The sequence below is a fragment of the Trematomus bernacchii genome, unplaced genomic scaffold, assembly GCF_902827165.1.
Source record: "Trematomus bernacchii unplaced genomic scaffold, fTreBer1.1, whole genome shotgun sequence".
NCBI classification, from domain to species: domain Eukaryota; kingdom Metazoa; phylum Chordata; class Actinopteri; order Perciformes; family Nototheniidae; genus Trematomus; species Trematomus bernacchii.
In genome coordinates this window covers 18,813,259-18,830,569 of record NW_022987720.1, presented here as the reverse complement: position 1 = coordinate 18,830,569, position 17,311 = coordinate 18,813,259, and the positions used below count along the sequence as shown (strand labels likewise).

At 39.3% G+C, this 17,311-nt stretch overlaps 3 protein-coding genes across 8 annotated transcripts in view; 1 reads left to right on the top strand and 2 right to left on the bottom strand.

Annotated features, from left to right (window-relative positions):
* rnf213a (ring finger protein 213a) overlaps window positions 1-5,126 on the bottom strand; it is a 30,970-nt gene extending 25,844 nt beyond the window's left edge. For 2 of the 6 annotated variants that reach the window (XM_034142893.1, XM_034142895.1), the window contains exons 1-6: window positions 5,021-5,126; window positions 2,956-3,074; window positions 2,054-2,184; window positions 968-1,648; window positions 678-832; window positions 113-584 (exon numbers count right to left, since the gene is read on the bottom strand). In XM_034142893.1, coding sequence (XP_033998784.1) covers window positions 113-584; window positions 678-832; window positions 968-1,648; window positions 2,054-2,184; window positions 2,956-3,055 — 1,539 coding nt within the window. In that variant the 5' untranslated portion in view covers window positions 3,056-3,074; window positions 5,021-5,126. Of the gene's footprint in view, window positions 1-112; window positions 585-677; window positions 833-967; window positions 1,649-2,053; window positions 2,185-2,955; window positions 3,075-3,267; window positions 3,672-5,020 lie in introns of those variants that run through there. The other 4 variants (XM_034142897.1, XM_034142899.1, XM_034142894.1 and 1 more) reach the window with 3 other exon arrangements.
* Window positions 5,127-12,039: 6,913 nt separating this feature from the next.
* Window positions 12,040-14,862, bottom strand: LOC117492843 (B-cell receptor CD22-like). Its single transcript, XM_034143244.1, has 9 exons — window positions 14,678-14,862; window positions 14,252-14,593; window positions 13,909-14,166; window positions 13,566-13,820; window positions 13,234-13,321; window positions 12,761-12,815; window positions 12,416-12,543; window positions 12,275-12,330; window positions 12,040-12,190 (listed from the first exon to the last, which is right to left on the bottom strand). The coding sequence occupies exons 1-8, from the start codon at window positions 14,730-14,732 to the stop codon at window positions 12,300-12,302; spliced, it is 1,212 nt and encodes a 403-aa protein (XP_033999135.1). The 5' UTR covers window positions 14,733-14,862; the 3' UTR covers window positions 12,040-12,190; window positions 12,275-12,299.
* Window positions 14,863-15,357: 495 nt separating this feature from the next.
* LOC117492300 (neuropeptide B-like) lies at window positions 15,358-17,037 on the top strand. Its single transcript, XM_034142469.1, has 2 exons — window positions 15,358-15,729; window positions 16,680-17,037. Exons 1-2 carry the CDS (start codon window positions 15,472-15,474, stop codon window positions 16,806-16,808), a joined length of 387 nt encoding a protein of 128 aa, XP_033998360.1. The 5' UTR covers window positions 15,358-15,471; the 3' UTR covers window positions 16,809-17,037.
* The last annotated feature ends 274 nt before the right edge of the window (window positions 17,038-17,311 follow it).

Sequence of the window (17,311 nt, the reverse complement as noted above, 5' to 3'; positions counted from 1 at the left end):
GCAAGTTAAATATACAACTTGAACCAAATTTAAAAAATGAATAAACATTCTGCACCAAAAAACATATTTTATTCAATAACAATTCCTTTTCATACATTTTAGTCTGCATTACCTTTGAAAGTGTTTGAGGCCCAAACACCATCGGATTCTGTTTCTGCTCCTGCTGACTCTTTCCCTTCTGTTTGCTTTGTCCTGTCTGCTTCTCATTTTTCTCTACGTTGGCATTCTGGTCCATTGCAGGTGGTTTATTGGTGTCAAAGTCTTTCTTTTTCTTTGAGCCTTTCTTTTCAGTATTTTCATTTTGTAGGTTTGTTGCCTTGTTCCCTTTGCCTGAACCTGCCTGAGAAGCTACTGTCTTGCTCTCACTCTTGCTGTCTTCTGAGATGGGAGTCTGAGTGTCAGCTGGTGCTGTGTTGAGAGTCTGATCCTGAGCTGATTTCAGTGCATTGCTCTCTCCCTCAACAGTGATACCTGGAGCGTCCCCAGAATGAATCGGAGTTCTTGCCTCTAATGCTAAAGCCTCCTTTTCACTCTGAACCTCTTGTTTGTCTTCAGAAGGGCCCGCAGGAATGTTCTTGTTCACCCTGAAAAGCAGAAACAAATAATAAGATATTATATAACACACATAAAACTGATCCAAAGCAAATGTGTGCCATTGTGTGAGAGGGCTTCTTCACCTTTTGGGGGGCGGTTCATCATGGGTGCTGGGCTCCTTGCTGTCCTGTTTACTTCCCTTGTCGGGGGTTTGTTCTGCCGTCGAGTCCTTCTCGCTGCCAGACTGCTGAGCCCCCAGGGTCTGCTCCGCGTCGACGCTAGAGCCTCCGGGGTCAGCCTGGAAAAAGTAGCATTAAACACGCATGTTAAATATACAACTTGAACCAAATAAAAAAAACGAATAAACATTCTGCACCAAAAAACGTATTTTATTCAATAACATTTCCTTTTCATACATTTTAGTCTGCATTACCTTTGAAAGTGTTTGAGGCCCAAACACCATCGGATTCTGTTTCTGCTCCTGCTGACTCTTTCCCTTCTGTTTGCTTTGTCCTGTCTGCTTCTCATTTTTCTCTACGTTGGCATTCTGGTCCATTGCAGGTGGTTTATTGGTGTCCAAGTCTTTCCTTTTCTTTGAGCCTTTCTTTTCAGTATTTTCATCTTGTAGGTTTGTTGCCTTGTTCCCTTTGCCTGAACCTGCCTGAGAAGCTACTGTCTTGCTCTCACTCTTGCTGTCTTCTTGGATGGGAGTCTGAGTGTCAGCTGGTGCTGTGTTGAGAGCCTGATCCTGAGCTGATTTCAGTGCATTGCTCTCTCCCTCAACAGTGATACCTGGAGCGTCCCCAGAATGAATCGGAGTTCTTGCCTCTAATGCTAAAGCCTCCATTTCACTCTGAACCTCTTGTTTGTCTTCAGAAGGGCCCGCAGGAATGTCAGCTGCTACTGAACTAGGCTGGCTCTCTAGTGAGGAGGGCCCATCTTGGAGGGACTCTGGTGTGTCATCCATTGCATTTTCTGAGCTTTCACTCTCAGAAGAGTCTGGCCCGCCCTGAGTCTTCTTTCCTTGGCTGTCTCCCAGTGAGACATGAGACATGTCTTGGTCTGATGACAAGGGGCCTTCTTTCTTCTTTTTGTTCCTCTTCTTCTTCTTTTTCTATGAAGACCGGACAGTGGAAAATCAGTTTTACAAAACCATCCTTTACTGCTAATGTAAAACTATGCCACAATCAAGTTGAGTCAAACACTTTTTTGTTTTAATGGCAGACATTTCAGATTTCTTAAGATCTAAACTACTTCTGATCGCTCTTCTAAATGACGGACAACATAATCACACGCAATAACATCACAATTAGCACAATGGTGAAACAGACCTTGATATAACTCCATTTATAACAAATAAAAAACAGGAAGGTGTCATTCTGACTAAACTCTAGCACAAAGACTTGTAGATAACCATTTGCAGACTTCAATTGCAAAAGGGTAGGTTACACATTACATTAACATTTGATTGTGACTCATAAAGTCACTGTAGACCAACAAAAAAGACAGTTACACGCACCTTTTTCTTTGGGTTGCTGATGGTCTCATCATTTGGTCGTTTGGGGGATCTATTGGACTCATTTTTTGAAACTGATTTCTCTGATGTACCTTCTGAGTCTGCTACCAAGGGTTTGGGCTCATCTCCTGTATCTGGAATAAAGATATGGGGTGACAAATCAGACTAGATCCAAACGTGTATAAACCAGTGTGACAATTAGAAGGAATTATAACTACAAAGTGCAGTCTGCTTAGAGGGTTATCAATGGCAGTGCATTGCCTAAGTCTTATTTGCATTCCAGCCAAATTACATTAATTGTTTTACTTCTGTTTTCATTCAAAGTTACAAAAAAAAACACAAAAGCCTGATCATTATGTCACATGCTGTTGGTTTAATCTCAATTTGTCCAGCTGTCTGAAAATGTGTGAACAGATAATGAAGAGACGCTGCCATCTTGAGGTAAGAGAATAACACTAACACTTGACAAACATATGTTATGAATTTAATATCCAGCACTAACTGTTTGACATTCAAAAGGGCCATACAAATGATGTCAAATGGGTTCATGAAAACATTTTGGTTTTGAAAAGTTGAGCCCACTTCTGAATCAGCTTTCATCCTTCTTAATTTCTTTACAAACAACTTGTTTTATTTATCATTTAGGGATAGAGTGACATTTATTTATGTTCAAAACAAAGATTGTGGTAATATTATGCCATTTAGACTACCAGCTTAAATAAAAAAAGCTCTATGGCACACTGTTAAACAATATTAATGTACAAAACATGATTGGTTCTTAAATCATATTATGGATGTTTTATAAACAAAAAAAACATTATAACCACGTAACTTTATATTGTGTGGACCTCATCATTCAATTTCTCTATGTAAATAACTCATGTTAAACCACATGTCTTACTTACCCTGAGTGTTTGCAGGTTGAACAGATAGCTTATGGCCACACTCACTGCAAAACTTGGCGTTCTTCTCCGAAATAGTATGGCGACAACCTGGGCACTTCATCTTGAGAAGTCAGTGTTCACTGCAAAAGAAAGTAACAGGTTTAACTGCTTTAATTGTACATGCAGGTCCCACCCTGTTGCAGAATCCTTTCACTTTCATTTCTGACACTCGAGGCCTCATGAAACAGCACTCAGTTGGCAAAACAACCGCCAACAGCAGAGCTGTTCCATTCACGGGCACGGACTTTGAGCAGACTTGCCCCACATACTCACCGATAAGCGTTTCGTTTAAGGCTGAAAGGTAAATAACCTCTATGCAGCAGAGTGGCAGTGAACCATTGCATGCCACCTATGGGCACGCCCACCTTTAGTCCCGCTAACTAACAGCGAATAATAAACTCACGCGGACAAAGAGAAGGAAACAGCGAGGTCTTACTGCGCTCTAAAATATACGCCGATGCTTTAGAAGAATAACACATATCAAAACAAGTGGAAAATACTCTAAAGTAGACAAATAAATAAACGTTCCTTTTCATGAAATACTTATCACATGCTGCTGCACCAAATAATTTTTTCTGAGGGTGCAAAGGCCAGTACAGTAGACAAGGTCGACAGTGCATTTAATAAGGCATGATGCTGTCTTATCTTTGCTACCTGTCTGTTAGATAGTAGACACACCTAAGTTATCAGCTACTGTTGAAAAAACGAAACACTTATAAAACAATGCTGTAAAAAAAAAAAAAAAACGACGTTATCATCGGCCTTGCTCATACCAACCCAATTTTGCACTTTGCTCCTGTTGTTATACATATTTTGTCTGTTCAGGTCAGGATTTAGCACATGTTCCTAAGATTTAGTGGCATGCTAGGAAATCAACATCAGGGCCTTTGAAATAAGGGGCAGACTCACTTTCCATATTTGAATATATTTAAATCTTGTGACTCTCAACTTTCTCTTTCACTGTGAAAATATGGGATGATTTATCTAATGAAAATGCTTGAAATAATCACTTCAACAAATACTTAATGTTGCAATATAGATATGCATGAACTAGAGGTCCAATGCGAAGAAAATCATATGGAGATAGGGTTGACAGTGTGAGTGTACACTAGGTAATTGTGTTTTTATTTGTACTCCAAACTACATCATTATTAAAGACAAATATTGTACTATCTGGATGGGGTGAGAGAGTAGTCATATTTCAATATATATACTCTATACTATAGATATATATCCTTCATTGTTGATTGATATATATATTCACTGTTTTGCATATTTAGTTTATCTTCTACTGCTGATATGTATAAAGTAAAGGTTTTTTATTTGTATTGTGTTTTATTAACCTCTAATTCATGTGCTATGTCTTAAAAAAATTCCATAATTGGGATCAATAAAGTATATAATTATCTCATCTTATCTTTACAATCTAAAATGTGGAACAATGTTCTTCAAACTTCACTTGAGTGATGCCTCCTGTTCACGAAAAGATCTTTGGCTCCAAAGTTCCGCCAATCACATGTTTGCTTCGTAAAGATCCTGCGTTGCGTCACTTCCTGTTTCGAAGCCAGCGTCAAAACGGATAATGCTAACTATATAAACACACAGCAGCACATCTTCTACCATTATCATTGTTTAATCACGACACGTGTATCAACTGCAGCAACAGTTATGTGTCACAATAAAGAAGTGTCCTTACTACATTTAACTTAGCTTACCCACTTGTTATTTAACAGCCTGTCTAATTAGCTGCGTGACAGTTTCGTTAGCCAACACTAGCCGGGTCTGTTTGTTTATCTGACTTAAATAACAGAAAAGCAATAGCATTTGCAGGTGAAAGGACAGTGTAATCTGAAATGACACCACATTTGATCACATCCTTAGTTAGAAATGTCCAGTGACAGCGAGGTCTGATAGCTACTTTAGCTAATAGGACATTACGTTTATTTCTTGTTTGTCATCAAATGAAATATGACGTCTTGACATGTAGTTTTCTATAAAGCAGTAAGAACGTTGTTAGCAGTCCTACCTGAGCTGGATGCGTCGCGAGCTTTCTTCTGTTTTTTAAAGGAAACCCTCAGGAGTCATATCTGCTGTAGATGCACCGACAGAGTCCCAAGTCTACTGTCGTTTCATTTCCGCATGTGCTATAAAGTTTCGTTTTCTTGGAAATGGGCGTCAGCTAATAATGTTTCTGAATTACTCATATCAGTATTTTTAATTATGGGAAGGAGGCCAGAGCAAATGTGCATGCACATGTGTGCAAGGTTACTTATAAGGACTCTGACCCAATTCAATAATTCTAATGTTGATACATAAACAAGTACGCCTTTGCTACTTTTTGCTCCTTTTTAACAAAGGAACAGACTAAATATCTGATTATTGCACAATCAAAGAGGTAATTATGCGATCCTATTATGAATGGACAATGGAAAGCATGGTTGGCTGATATGGAGTCATGAGCCATCAAGTGATTAAGTTACATATTTGTTTGGGAGATTGTGTGATTTCTTTAAGAAGATAAAAAGGTTTCTTAAGACACTATGGTTCATATATTGTCAAGTCTGTAGTGCTCTCATTAGAAAACCTTTGGTGACATGTTTTTGACGTCCAGTCATGTATACTTTTTGATGCATTTAAAATGATACATTTTGAGTTTTGCCTACCTTTCTCCTAAACTAGGATTGTTCCAAGGATATTGTTACCCAACCATGCATGCATTTTTGTCTTAAACTCTGTTCAGTGCATTCACTATATGGTCACAAAGCATTAAGGCTCATATAGAAAGGCTGTATGTGGCTGTGTGTGTGTGTGTGTGGAGATGTTTTCCATCTGCAGGATGAACATAATACACTCATACCCATTCATTTCCTATGGCGGTCAATTCTGACCGAAAACATCATGGGTGTTTCACTGTTGAATAAATCACTCAAAATTCAATGCAAGTGGTGATCATCAAGTTTATATGTTCAGAGGCCTAGTGTGGAGGATAACATAAGGTATTGAGGCAATTGGATGAAAAACACAATATGTATGATTAAAACAAAAGTAATTCGGTCACTTTTGACCCGAAACGCAAGAGAAGGGTTAAGAGCATCTGTGTGTCAAGCACAATGTCTTGAACAAGTTCCTGTGTTTGTTCCCTGTTCCACAATGAGTTCCTGATTTCCTCAGTTATATCTGTCCTTGACCCACAATGAGTTCCTGCTTTCCTCACTTCTAACTGTCTTTGACCCACAATGAGTTCCTGCTTTCCTCACTTCCATCTGTCTTTAACAAGTTCCTGTCTTTAACCAGTTCCTGATTTACTATATTAGCAATGTACAGTTTCTGTTCCTCTGGAAAGCAGGTGTAGCTTATCTCTCCATCCAGCCCTGCCACAGTGACAGGTGACGAAGTGTTGTTGAACTGTCAAGATCCTATAAAACCTACACACACACTTGCCTCTGTGTGCACTCTTCCAGAATACTCTGTACTCTGTGAGACCTGTACCTTCGAAGCTTCGAATAAAGAACCAGAAAGACAACTCTGTTTGTTTCACCAGTTTATTGATTGATCATTCTAATTGTATATCTCCACAGTATTGACTAGGTCTAAGATTTCCGTAACAGTAGCAGCACATGGACCTGGTGAGATACTACTTTATAATGACAGTATATGCACTCGGCATAGCAAGGTCAGTTTTGTTACATTGTCAATTTAAAACTTGATTTAGGCTGAAAGCACTTAACCAAGACAAAAAACTGGTCTTTAACTGCGTTTGTAGCTCTTGCATTATGCTCTTGCTGTGAGTAGGCTAATAAGAAACAAATATATACAAAGAAAATAATCTATTGTGGGCAGTGTTGTTTTACATTAAAAATCCATACTGGCATGTCCCAGTAAATTCTCATAAATGGACTCATGTATAACCTGCAGCTGTGCTGTGTTACATTAAGTCTTAAGACCATGTGATGCATCTGATATGACCTTTAATCCAGTTACAGTATGTGCTTTGCTTCTCTTCAGCTCTCACATGACACCCACTTTTCCACTGAGGGAGGTTGTGTGTTGCATGCTTTAGACGGCTCGCGGGATGACATTGCAAAGTGTAAAAATGACAGATTACATTGTGTATGTATTCATTTTTCTACACTAACTTAACCTTTTTCCTTAATAGTACCCACTTTAGTTTGTATGGTGGTGTCAGTTAAGGTGGTCAGGATTACTACACAAATGGGACAATGAATGTAAAATAATTCAATTTGTAAAAGACAGTTCATTAAATGTGAACATTTTCTGAATGTAGGCTACTTGTACTTTTTCTGCACCAAAACAAAGGGAACAATTTGAAGTTGTCGTTATTTATAGGTTATTATGCTATGGTTTTACTGGTACGACCCACTTGAGATACAATTTGGCTGTATGTGGCCCCTGAACTAAAATGAGTTTGACACCCCTGGTTTAGAAACTTTGAAGGCTCAACTTTTACCATTTAGGATGCTATACTCTTAAACTGTCAGCAGAGGGCAGACTAATCTGAAAGTCTGGGTGAGATGCAAAAGTGCAGATATATGAAAGTTTTAGTTTTTTCGGAAACTAGACCTCTCCTCTTCACCAAAGGGTTTAATACGTGGACGATCAAATCAAATCAAATCAGGTTTTATTTATAAAGCACATTTAAAAGCGATTTTTGGTCGAGCCAAAGTGCTGTACATGTAATAAAAACACAAACGACAATAAATTACAACAGATATATCTTAAAAAAAACAAAATAAGAATAAAACACACGGAAAAGTCAGGAGTCATGCTCCGCTCTAACTAGAAAGCCAGAGAGAAGAAGTGTGTTTTTAGTTTTGATTTAAAAACCCCTAGGGTCTGGGCCGACCTCACATGGAGGGGCAGAGTGTTCCAGAGCCTAGGGCCAGCTGCTGCGAAGGCTCGGTGCCCTCGGGTTTTTAGCCTGGTCTTGGGCACTACCAGCAGCAGCTGGTCAGCAGACCTTAAAGCTCTGGCTGGGGTGTAGCGCTGGAGCAGTTCAGTTATATAGGCCGGAGCCAGCCCATTTAGGGCTTTAAAAACAAATAAAAGGATTTTAAAATCAATTCTAAACCGAACTGGAAGCCAGTGTAGTGAGGCCAGAATAGGGGTGATGTGGTCGCGCTTTTTGTGACCAGTCAGCAAACGTGCAGCAGCGTTTTGGACTAGCTGTAAGCGTTTGATTGAGGCCTGGTCCATACCCACATACAGAGCGTTACAATAGTCCAGTCTCGAGGTTACAAAGGCGTTAATAACCCTTTCTAAGTCTTTAAAAGATAAATACGACTTGGTTTTGGCCAATAGTCTTATTTTAAAAAAGCAGGATTTTACTACGGTGCTGACCTGCTTGTCGAATTTAAAAGTGCTGGTGAAGGTCACTCCAAGGTTCATGACCGAGGGGAGGATGTTTTTTTTGATAGAGCCCAGAATATCAACCGGAGAGGCTGGAGGTTGTGGTCCAAAAAAGATGACCTCGGTCTTGCTCTCGTTGAGGTTGAGGAAGTTTTTGCTCAGCCAGGATTTTATCTCTGCTAAGCAGTCCATCAGCTGCTGTAGTGAGTGTGTGACATTTGCTTTGAGAGGCAGATAGATCTGTACATCGTCGGCGTAGCAGTGGAAGGGAATGTTATGTTTTGTGAGTATTGAACCTAGGGGCAATATGTACAGTAGAAAAAGGATGGGGCCCAGAATCGAGCCTTGGGGAACCCCACAGGTAAGAGGAGCTTTGGCAGAGGAGAAGGCACCTAGCTGTATCGAGAAGCTACGGTCTGTCAGGTAGGACCTGAACCATGCAAGGGCAGAGCCTGTGATGCCAGCGGACTGTTCAAGCCATGACAGCAGGATGCTATGGTCCACAGTGTCAAAGGCAGCTGTCAGGTCTAACAGCACCAAGACAGCTGGGCTACCTGAGTCGGCGGCTAGGAGCAGATCATTAAAAACTCTTAAAAGGGCTGTTTCAGTGCTGTGCATGGGTTTGAAGCCAGACTGGAACTTTTCATGGATTCCATGCGTGGTTAAAAAAGACTGCAGCTGGGCGTAGACTACTCGCTCCAGGGCTTTTGATAAAAAAGGTAGCTGGGAGATGGGCCTAAAATTTGCGAGAATGGAGGGGTCGAGATTTTTCTTTTTAAGGAGTGGCTTAACCACGGCATGTTTGAAGGCAGCTGGGACACATCCTGAGGTAAGAGAGGTGTTTAAAAGTAATAAAATACTTGCTCCAACTGAATCAAAAACATCCCTGAGAAGGCGAGAGGGAATGCTGTCTGAGGTGCAGTTTGTCGGCCGCAGGTGCTTGACTACATCCGAGAGAGAAGAGAGGGATACAGGCTCAAAGTGGTCGAGGACAGCAGGGCACAGAAAAGGAGCAGGATCTGGGATAGCACTAGTGTGGGCTAGCCTAAGAGCAGATACCTTTTCAATAAAAAATGTAAGAAACTTATCACAGAGAGTAGTCGATGGGACAATACAGTAGAAGAAACATCACAGGGATTAATGATAGAGTTGAGGACATTAAAAAGAACCTGAGGTTTATGGCTGTTTTTGGAGATTAACAGAGAAATGTGCTCTGTTTTGGCTGCTTTGACTGCCGTCTGGTAGTCAGAAAGGCAAGCACGAAGGATTTCTAGGGAGACATGGAGTTTATCCTTTTTCCATTTTCTCTCTGCACGCCTGCAAGCGCGTCTGAGATCACGAGTACAGTCATTGAGCCACGGCTCTGATAGAACTTTGGTGCGTCTAAGCGTAAAAGGAGCAACAGAATCCAGTATTAGTGTACATGTCGAATCAAACATGGAGATAAGCTCATCAGCATTAAAAGCACAGTTCACATCTAATTTACAGATCGGAGAAGCATTAAAAGCATCAGAGAACTGTGAGGCAGTCAAGGGGTTAATCGAACGCAGACGACGCGCAGGGGCACGTGATTCGACTCCTGCGGAAGGGATGGAGGTTGTAAACAGAACCGGTAAATGGTCTGAGATACGCGTTGCTGCACATATTTCATCCACAGATACAGACAGTCCAAACGATAATACTAAGTCCAAAGTGTGTCCTTTTTCGTGTGTTGGGCCAGCCACGGACTGAACGAGACCAAAGGAATCAAGGAGATTTAAAAAGTCCCTAACCAGAGGTTTGGACTCGCAACACACATGGACATTGAAGTCTCCGGAGATCAAAACACGATCATATTTCACCATGATCCCGGACAGAAAGTCAGAAAAGTCATTTATGAAATCCTTATTACACTTTGGCGGACGATACACGACTGCGCAGAGTATAGGCGAGGCCGGGTTCTGTGTCGACAAGATACTTCAGCCACGATGATGGCTGAAAAAATGAGTCACCTAACTCATCTTGCTGAAACACCTATCTTGAATGTTCCAGGTTCCTTTTGTGCGGGCGTGTTACCATGGTTACTTAGACTGCACTCCCAGGTCAGGAGATTGTGACATCAGGCTGTCAGATCCAAAGGTGTTGAAACCTGTCTTCACTTTGCAACTTGTTCAAAAAAGTGTCCCTATACACAAAAAAAAAAAAAAAATGTACTGAAATAAATGCTCGCACAAGTCAAGTTAAAATAAAATCAACCCAGTGGACACTCTTGAAAAGCTGTAAGGATTGTGTCCGATGGAGATTACAATAATCATGTCTATTGGCCACTCAGCTGAATCAAGATAAAACATTGAATGCCATGTAGCTGAACTTTGTTGTCTCTTTGAAACCTTGAGATATGTTTGCTTATTTGACAATCATTTTGGGTGCCATCAGAAAACTATTTTCAAGGTGTGAGGTTGGTGCACATTTGTTAACGCTAACATTAATCTTAAAGTTGCTTTTGTTGCCCTTGTCTTCTGTTTAATCAACAGTAATTAGTCTGGATAGAAAAACTAAAAGACAAACTAAATATTGTTGATGTAAAACTTTGTGATACTTTGGCACATTTTGTATCCAGTTAGTGTGAAAGAAGTATGCGTGTTGTCTAATTAGAGAGTTTTTTTTAATATATGGAGGTTCAAAGAGTTGGTCCCTGAGAAATAAATAAGAACATTGTATCTGCACTGTCTTTTATTGTTGAAACGTGTAAGTGCTCGCTGAGCTTTACCTGCACACTGTGCAGTAAATCACACCATCATCATGAGAATCCATCTGCTCCCCCCTGCAGCATATACAGTCAATGAAAACATATGCCTCCATTGCAACATATATTATTTGAAAAATCGTTAACAGTTAACATAGTTATCTCTCAATAGTTATCTTTGACCATTTCCTTCCCTTGGTTAGTCGATTTATTGAACATGTTAATAAACTAAACAAAACGAACAAAAGAAAAAATGACTTAGTTCAAGTTCACATTGGTTTAACTTGCTTCTAATAACTTTAACATGTTTGCAGACAACCTCAGTGCAGCAGTAGTATAATGAATTACAAACAGTATACATATGCTGTATAGATAATAGTAAACAATGACAGTGCTACCTGTATGCCATATACTCAAGTTTAATCAAGTAATCCTTAAGATGCTTTTTGATCTTCAAGTTTCTGCAGGCTACATTAACTGTTTCCAGAGTTAGCGTGTCTTTTCTCCTATTCTTCTTCTTCTGTTAAGCAAAGCTTCCTTTATTGTAATGTAAAGTTTTGTATCGGCTTGTAAAAGCCCCTCACCACAGACGGGCTTGGCTTCAATCGTAACCCGAGTGCCGGTACACATGAAACCAGGCCTTGCTTAGAGGAAATGTCACACACTTATGTTGCTACAGTATCTTGTCGACACAGCACAGAACTGTGGTATTGTGATTTTTTTTAAACACAAAGTACTTATCAAGCAAGTACTCAATTATTTAAGCATTTCAATTGTATTCACTATCTTTGTTTACTTTTGGTAATTTAGTGTTCAAATGCAAAATTGTCATGCAATATGTGATCTGTAGTTGAACCTGTACATTGTATATACTGTACTAATACAGAACACGAGCTGTTAAATATCATACATTTAACACATCAAAGTATTTTTGAAGAACAACTGCATTTGAAAAAAATTAGGAAGCCTTTATTGCGGCAAATACATATTTATTTCACATACTTCCAAACAAACTCATAAACCAATTGCCCTCAAAATACAATTTCTTCACATATCGTAGTGAGGGAGGCTTGATATCTGAAGGGTTGGTTGGACGGTTGGTTCCTTAAAAAGAGAACAAACATTTGTATAATGTGTTTTATGTAAAACAAAATACATAATAATGAGTCAATCTTTCAAAAGCTTTACCTGTACACAGTGATGCTAATACATCTTACTCAGTTTGGAAGTCCATCTGCTGCTCCCTGTAGATGATATGATCAATCAACACATGTAGCTCCGATGCAACAATATTGAAAACATTGATAAGATGTATTTTAAAATACAAACGTGTTTCTGTGACTGAAGTATACAGTCGTATAGATGACTTCTGCTCCCCCCTCACTCGGATGTCCCTCTTGTGATTGGTTAGTGTCACAGCTGAGCCAGTTGTATTCTGCTGTACTCTCCATACAATCCTAAAATAGAATATGTTGAACAATGTAGTCAAATGTTGCCTTTATGGTTTTATCATGAGCTTCAGTGTTACCCATACAACATACAGCAGAGACTTAAGATAGGGATTGAAGTGCCTTTCTTTTGCTGAACTCTGTTGCAAACTGAACTGCAACAGATTTCCATAATTGTAATATAATATAGACTAGAATGCAGTCTTGAATAAACAAAAACAATGACCTGTATTTCCTCTTCACAGCCTGTCTCTGTTGTCCAGGTACTTGCTTTGTGGAATCTGTAACAGATCAATAGAATCATGACAATGCTAGAAGGGATAACCAAAGCTGTGATATACATCAGCAGACCCCTGAGCAATGAATAACTCATTCCAAGGACCTCATTTGTGGTCTGTCGTAGTTTTTGCCGCATCAGGCCATGTTTATCGAAAGCCAGGAGATACTTTCAATCAGCAATGGCACTTGCTTATGGGACTTGAGTTTATCTGAGGCCAATGGATGAGACTCATTACTTTCCTCATTAAGTATGAATGTCTGTACTTGCATGTTTCTACACATGTACTTCCCCGCTGCTCAGTGACACAAAATAAAGATCTAGTACTTCATACAGGCCTCACCCTCTTAGTGAGTGTGCTCCTTTCCTTATCTACGTTTCAGAAATGGAAATTGTGACATCAAAAATCAATAAAAGCTTACCTTCTGATGGCGATAAGAGCAATCACAAGGAGAAGCACAGCGATAGCAGTAATGATAAGTACATCTCTGGGGAGAGTTGTCCAATATGCTGTGAAACAAAGCAGAGGGCTAAGTATTTTAACACATCATACTGTATTTAATAAATAATAATACACAAATGTTTCATTTGAGGTTTTCTTGGGTCTTATTCATCCCCAACATAAGTAACATACCTATAACAGTACATTTCTTTGTGTTTTGACTACTTTTAGATTTCTTTTAAACTTTGAATTATTTTACAACATGTCTAATATTGCAATTGCTGGTAATATTAATAATGTTAAACTACTCACCTTTTATCTTTAAAACCACAACAGAGGAGTTTTGGCTTCCGTGTTTGTTGGTGGCACAGCATAAATACTTGCCACCATCATCAGGAAAAAACACAGGCTGGTGTCCGACATCCTTACTAAAGTTAGCATCTACTCTAAACCAAGTATAATTCTCCACTGGGGGGTTTGCATGGCTGCTGCAGATCAAGCTGACGTTTGTCCCGGCGTCTACCTCCATCGACGGACTGACAGACACTGATGTGTTCTTAGGGCCATCTGGAAAAAAATATTTACTGTCAGAGAAATCATGTCTGAAATTAGTAAACTCAAATTATGTAAAAGTGTTGAACTTGTGTCCACTTACATTCAACATCAATATATATGGCTCCTGAAGTGGCTCCTGTGTGTGTTTTTAGAGAACAAATGTAGTTTCCAGAGTTTTCGGAAGACATGTTGCTTAGATAAAGAATAGATCCTTCATTGATGTGTTCTCCATTTTTAAACCAGGTGAAGGCCGATGAAAGGTTACCGCCATCACAGCTGTTTGTGCAGGTGAGGTTCAAAGAGTCGCCTTCCTGCGTTGCTCTGTGCCCATCAGGATTTGTCACAGAGACTTTCAAATCTAGAAGAGTTAAGTATGGCTTCAGTTTCAAACCCGACAGATTGAAAAGAGTATTCATCAGTTATTTTACGGAAAAGCAACTTACCAACAACTTGTAATGTTGAGCCAACCTGACGAGTCCATTTGGAGTTAGTTGTAAACATGAAGGTATAGTTTCCTGCATCATTTCGCTCCACTGGGTGTATTTTCAAAGAACAATTTTGTCGATTGTCCCCAATACAATGGAACCTTTTGGGGGCTGTTCTAAATTTACTGCCACATATGAAAGTTCCCTTTAAATGATTAGACTTGACATGAGCCCACCTGAATCCTTTCAATCTCAGGAGTTCAGGACAGTAAAAGGAGCAAGGGATGATAACGGACGAGCCTTTCACTGCACAGATACGCTGCTGCTGATACATCACCTTGCATGTATTGCAGAAAACACCTGAAAGAGATTGATTCATTCATATCCTGTAAGATTCTTATCATTTTAATAAAACATTAAATGATATGTAAATGTTGTACCTACCTGCCAGAAAAAGTGGAATCAGAGTCCATGTCAAGTTTCTTTTTTCAATGCGCATGTTTTCAGTTACAGCTTGAGTGAAATCATTAAGTAAAGAAATAAATTATTTGTTTGTGAGAGCTATGCATGGATTGTTAATGGCCTAAAGATGCGCAATCTCTGTCTCCAGTTGCTTCTCATGGGGTGTAGTTTCCTGTAATGGAACAAAACAAATCGAGATAGGGTGACATGCACTTAAGCTTTTTCTGTTTCCGTGTGAGAAACAAGCACTGAATGGAGAAAACACATCCTGTGTATAACTGGAAATCTTTTGTTTCTTTGATGTGGTCTGAGCACAGTCATGAACAGTTTCAAATATATACTGTATTGTTGGCATTACTTGTAATAGTTGGTGGTGAAAAATGATAATAGTAGGCTACATCAGACTTATAGAGCTTATAATAAAACATCTGAAATAGTCTTTCATAATGTGCACTTTTACGTTTGAGTAATTGGAAGGCAAAAATGTGTATTCTATACATCTCTAATTATAACAAAAATTTTATTTTAAAAAAATAGTTATTTTATACCAGTTCCCAATTGCTTTTCTGAAAAATAATACACGGCTTAAAGTTAGCCAGGAGTAGTGGGTGTATCTGAGGTGCGTGTGTAAATCACCCACCCCCCATCCCTCCTGAGCCGTTTGCGTTGACGAAAGTGTGTGAGGATGATCACGGGGTCCCTATAAAGAGTGAAGCGGTGACAGCAAGGACCACCAGAGAGTTGGAGGAGCGTAGGAGCAAGCCTCAGTTCTCGACATGGAAATGCACGCTAAACTCGTGCTGCCCATCGTGATCATCTCCGCGCTGGTGGCTTGCAGTCCGACGCAGGCATGGTACAAGCAGGTGGCCGGCCCGAGCTACTACTCGGTGGGCAGGGCGTCCGGGTTGCTGTCCGGTATCCGCAGATCCCCGTACACCCGGAGAGCCGAGCCGGACTCGTCAGACAGCGACGAGCTGGCGACCAACAGCATGTTCCCTGAACTCACTCAGAACAATTTCATCCTGAAGACGATGGTGAGTGGGGTTGGATGGGATGGCTTGCAGTTTTACGCATTACGCATGGCGACTGGTAACTTGGCGAAGAGTGCAAAAGTGTAGGCTTTAATACTATACATATTTAAAATCGCATATGCTTTAACCTAAATAATTCAATTTCCATTCAAATTACAAATGCTACAGAATCAGATAAAAAAAGAGAAATTACTTAACATTGCACTCAATAGTGAGGCTAGCATGTAGAATAATATTAGGATCAAACTATACATTATTTGTATCAATGTATATATCTTTATAAAACCAAAGATCCTCTACATCTGCATTAATTCAGGCAGGACTCTGCACCATTGAAACTATTCACTATTAGCAAATGTAAAGAAAGCTGGATGGATAAGATGGTAGAAGTTGATTCAGATTCACAACAACTTAATTATAATTTAAAGTCTTGTATATAAAATGAACAGCATAAAGGGCTCATTATTTAGTACAATGGCACTTTCAGGTGTTATATTTATTACGCATTTCATCTTGCTGGTAGAGGTTGAGATCATTTTGACTATTTTATACCATCCTTTAAAGAATAATAAATTACATTTAATAAGTTGAACTAATGTTTTTTAAATGTTAAATCAGTCTGCAAAGTTAGTATTAAATGCAACTGTCAAATCTAGTATAGAACAAAGGTCAGTGAAGTTCCATGTCAAATGAGAATTAGAATAAAGTAAAAAAGAAATGGAAACATTGAGGTAGTAAATACCAAGTAATTGTGCTGCAGTGAGAGGAAGAGGAGAAAAATAAGTATTGTGATGTTGTCGATATCAATTCCGTACTGGTATAATTCTCTTCAGGAATATACAGTATGTTAGGGAATCAAAATTACACTATTTGACTGATTTAAGTGTACTTTACTTAAAAGGTAACATTTGTTTAAAGATAAGAGAATAATTTCTATTTGTCTCCCCTAACAGCCTGTTTGCATCAAAGACATCACACCTGACCTGCAGAGCTGTGAACTCTTCCAGGAGAGCAAGGGATCCTTTAAGTGCAAAGCGGACGTCCTCCTCACTCTGGACACCGCAGACTGTGCAGGAGACTGAGGCCGACATCTGGGCCGTAGGATGAAGACTACTTCTTTATAAAACTGTACATCTCTCACTTTTAGAGTTAGCTTAGTTTGACGCCTTTTTGCATTAGATTGAAGACATGCTAATTTCCATGTACCATTTCACTTATTTATTATACAAGTCTTTAAAACATTAAGCTGTAAAAGTTATGTATTAATGTACATTTTTGATCTGAGATTTCATTAATAAATGAATCATACTGCAGCCATGTGTTGAAATTACTGAATGCAAAACAAATCAGAACGTAATGATCTTTTTCCTTCTCATCTACAAGAAATGTTGCAAACATGAATATGTCTTACATTCTGTATAATCAGCACAATAATTGTAGTCATGAATTCAATGTAGGGGGATTAAAAAAGCACTATAAGTGTAAGATTTAAACCAGGAAAACTCTGATTAAAGTTATAGTTTACATTCAAGTCAGTGAATAAATGTATGTGTTAAATATGGTGATGTTTTATTCGAACTGGAGA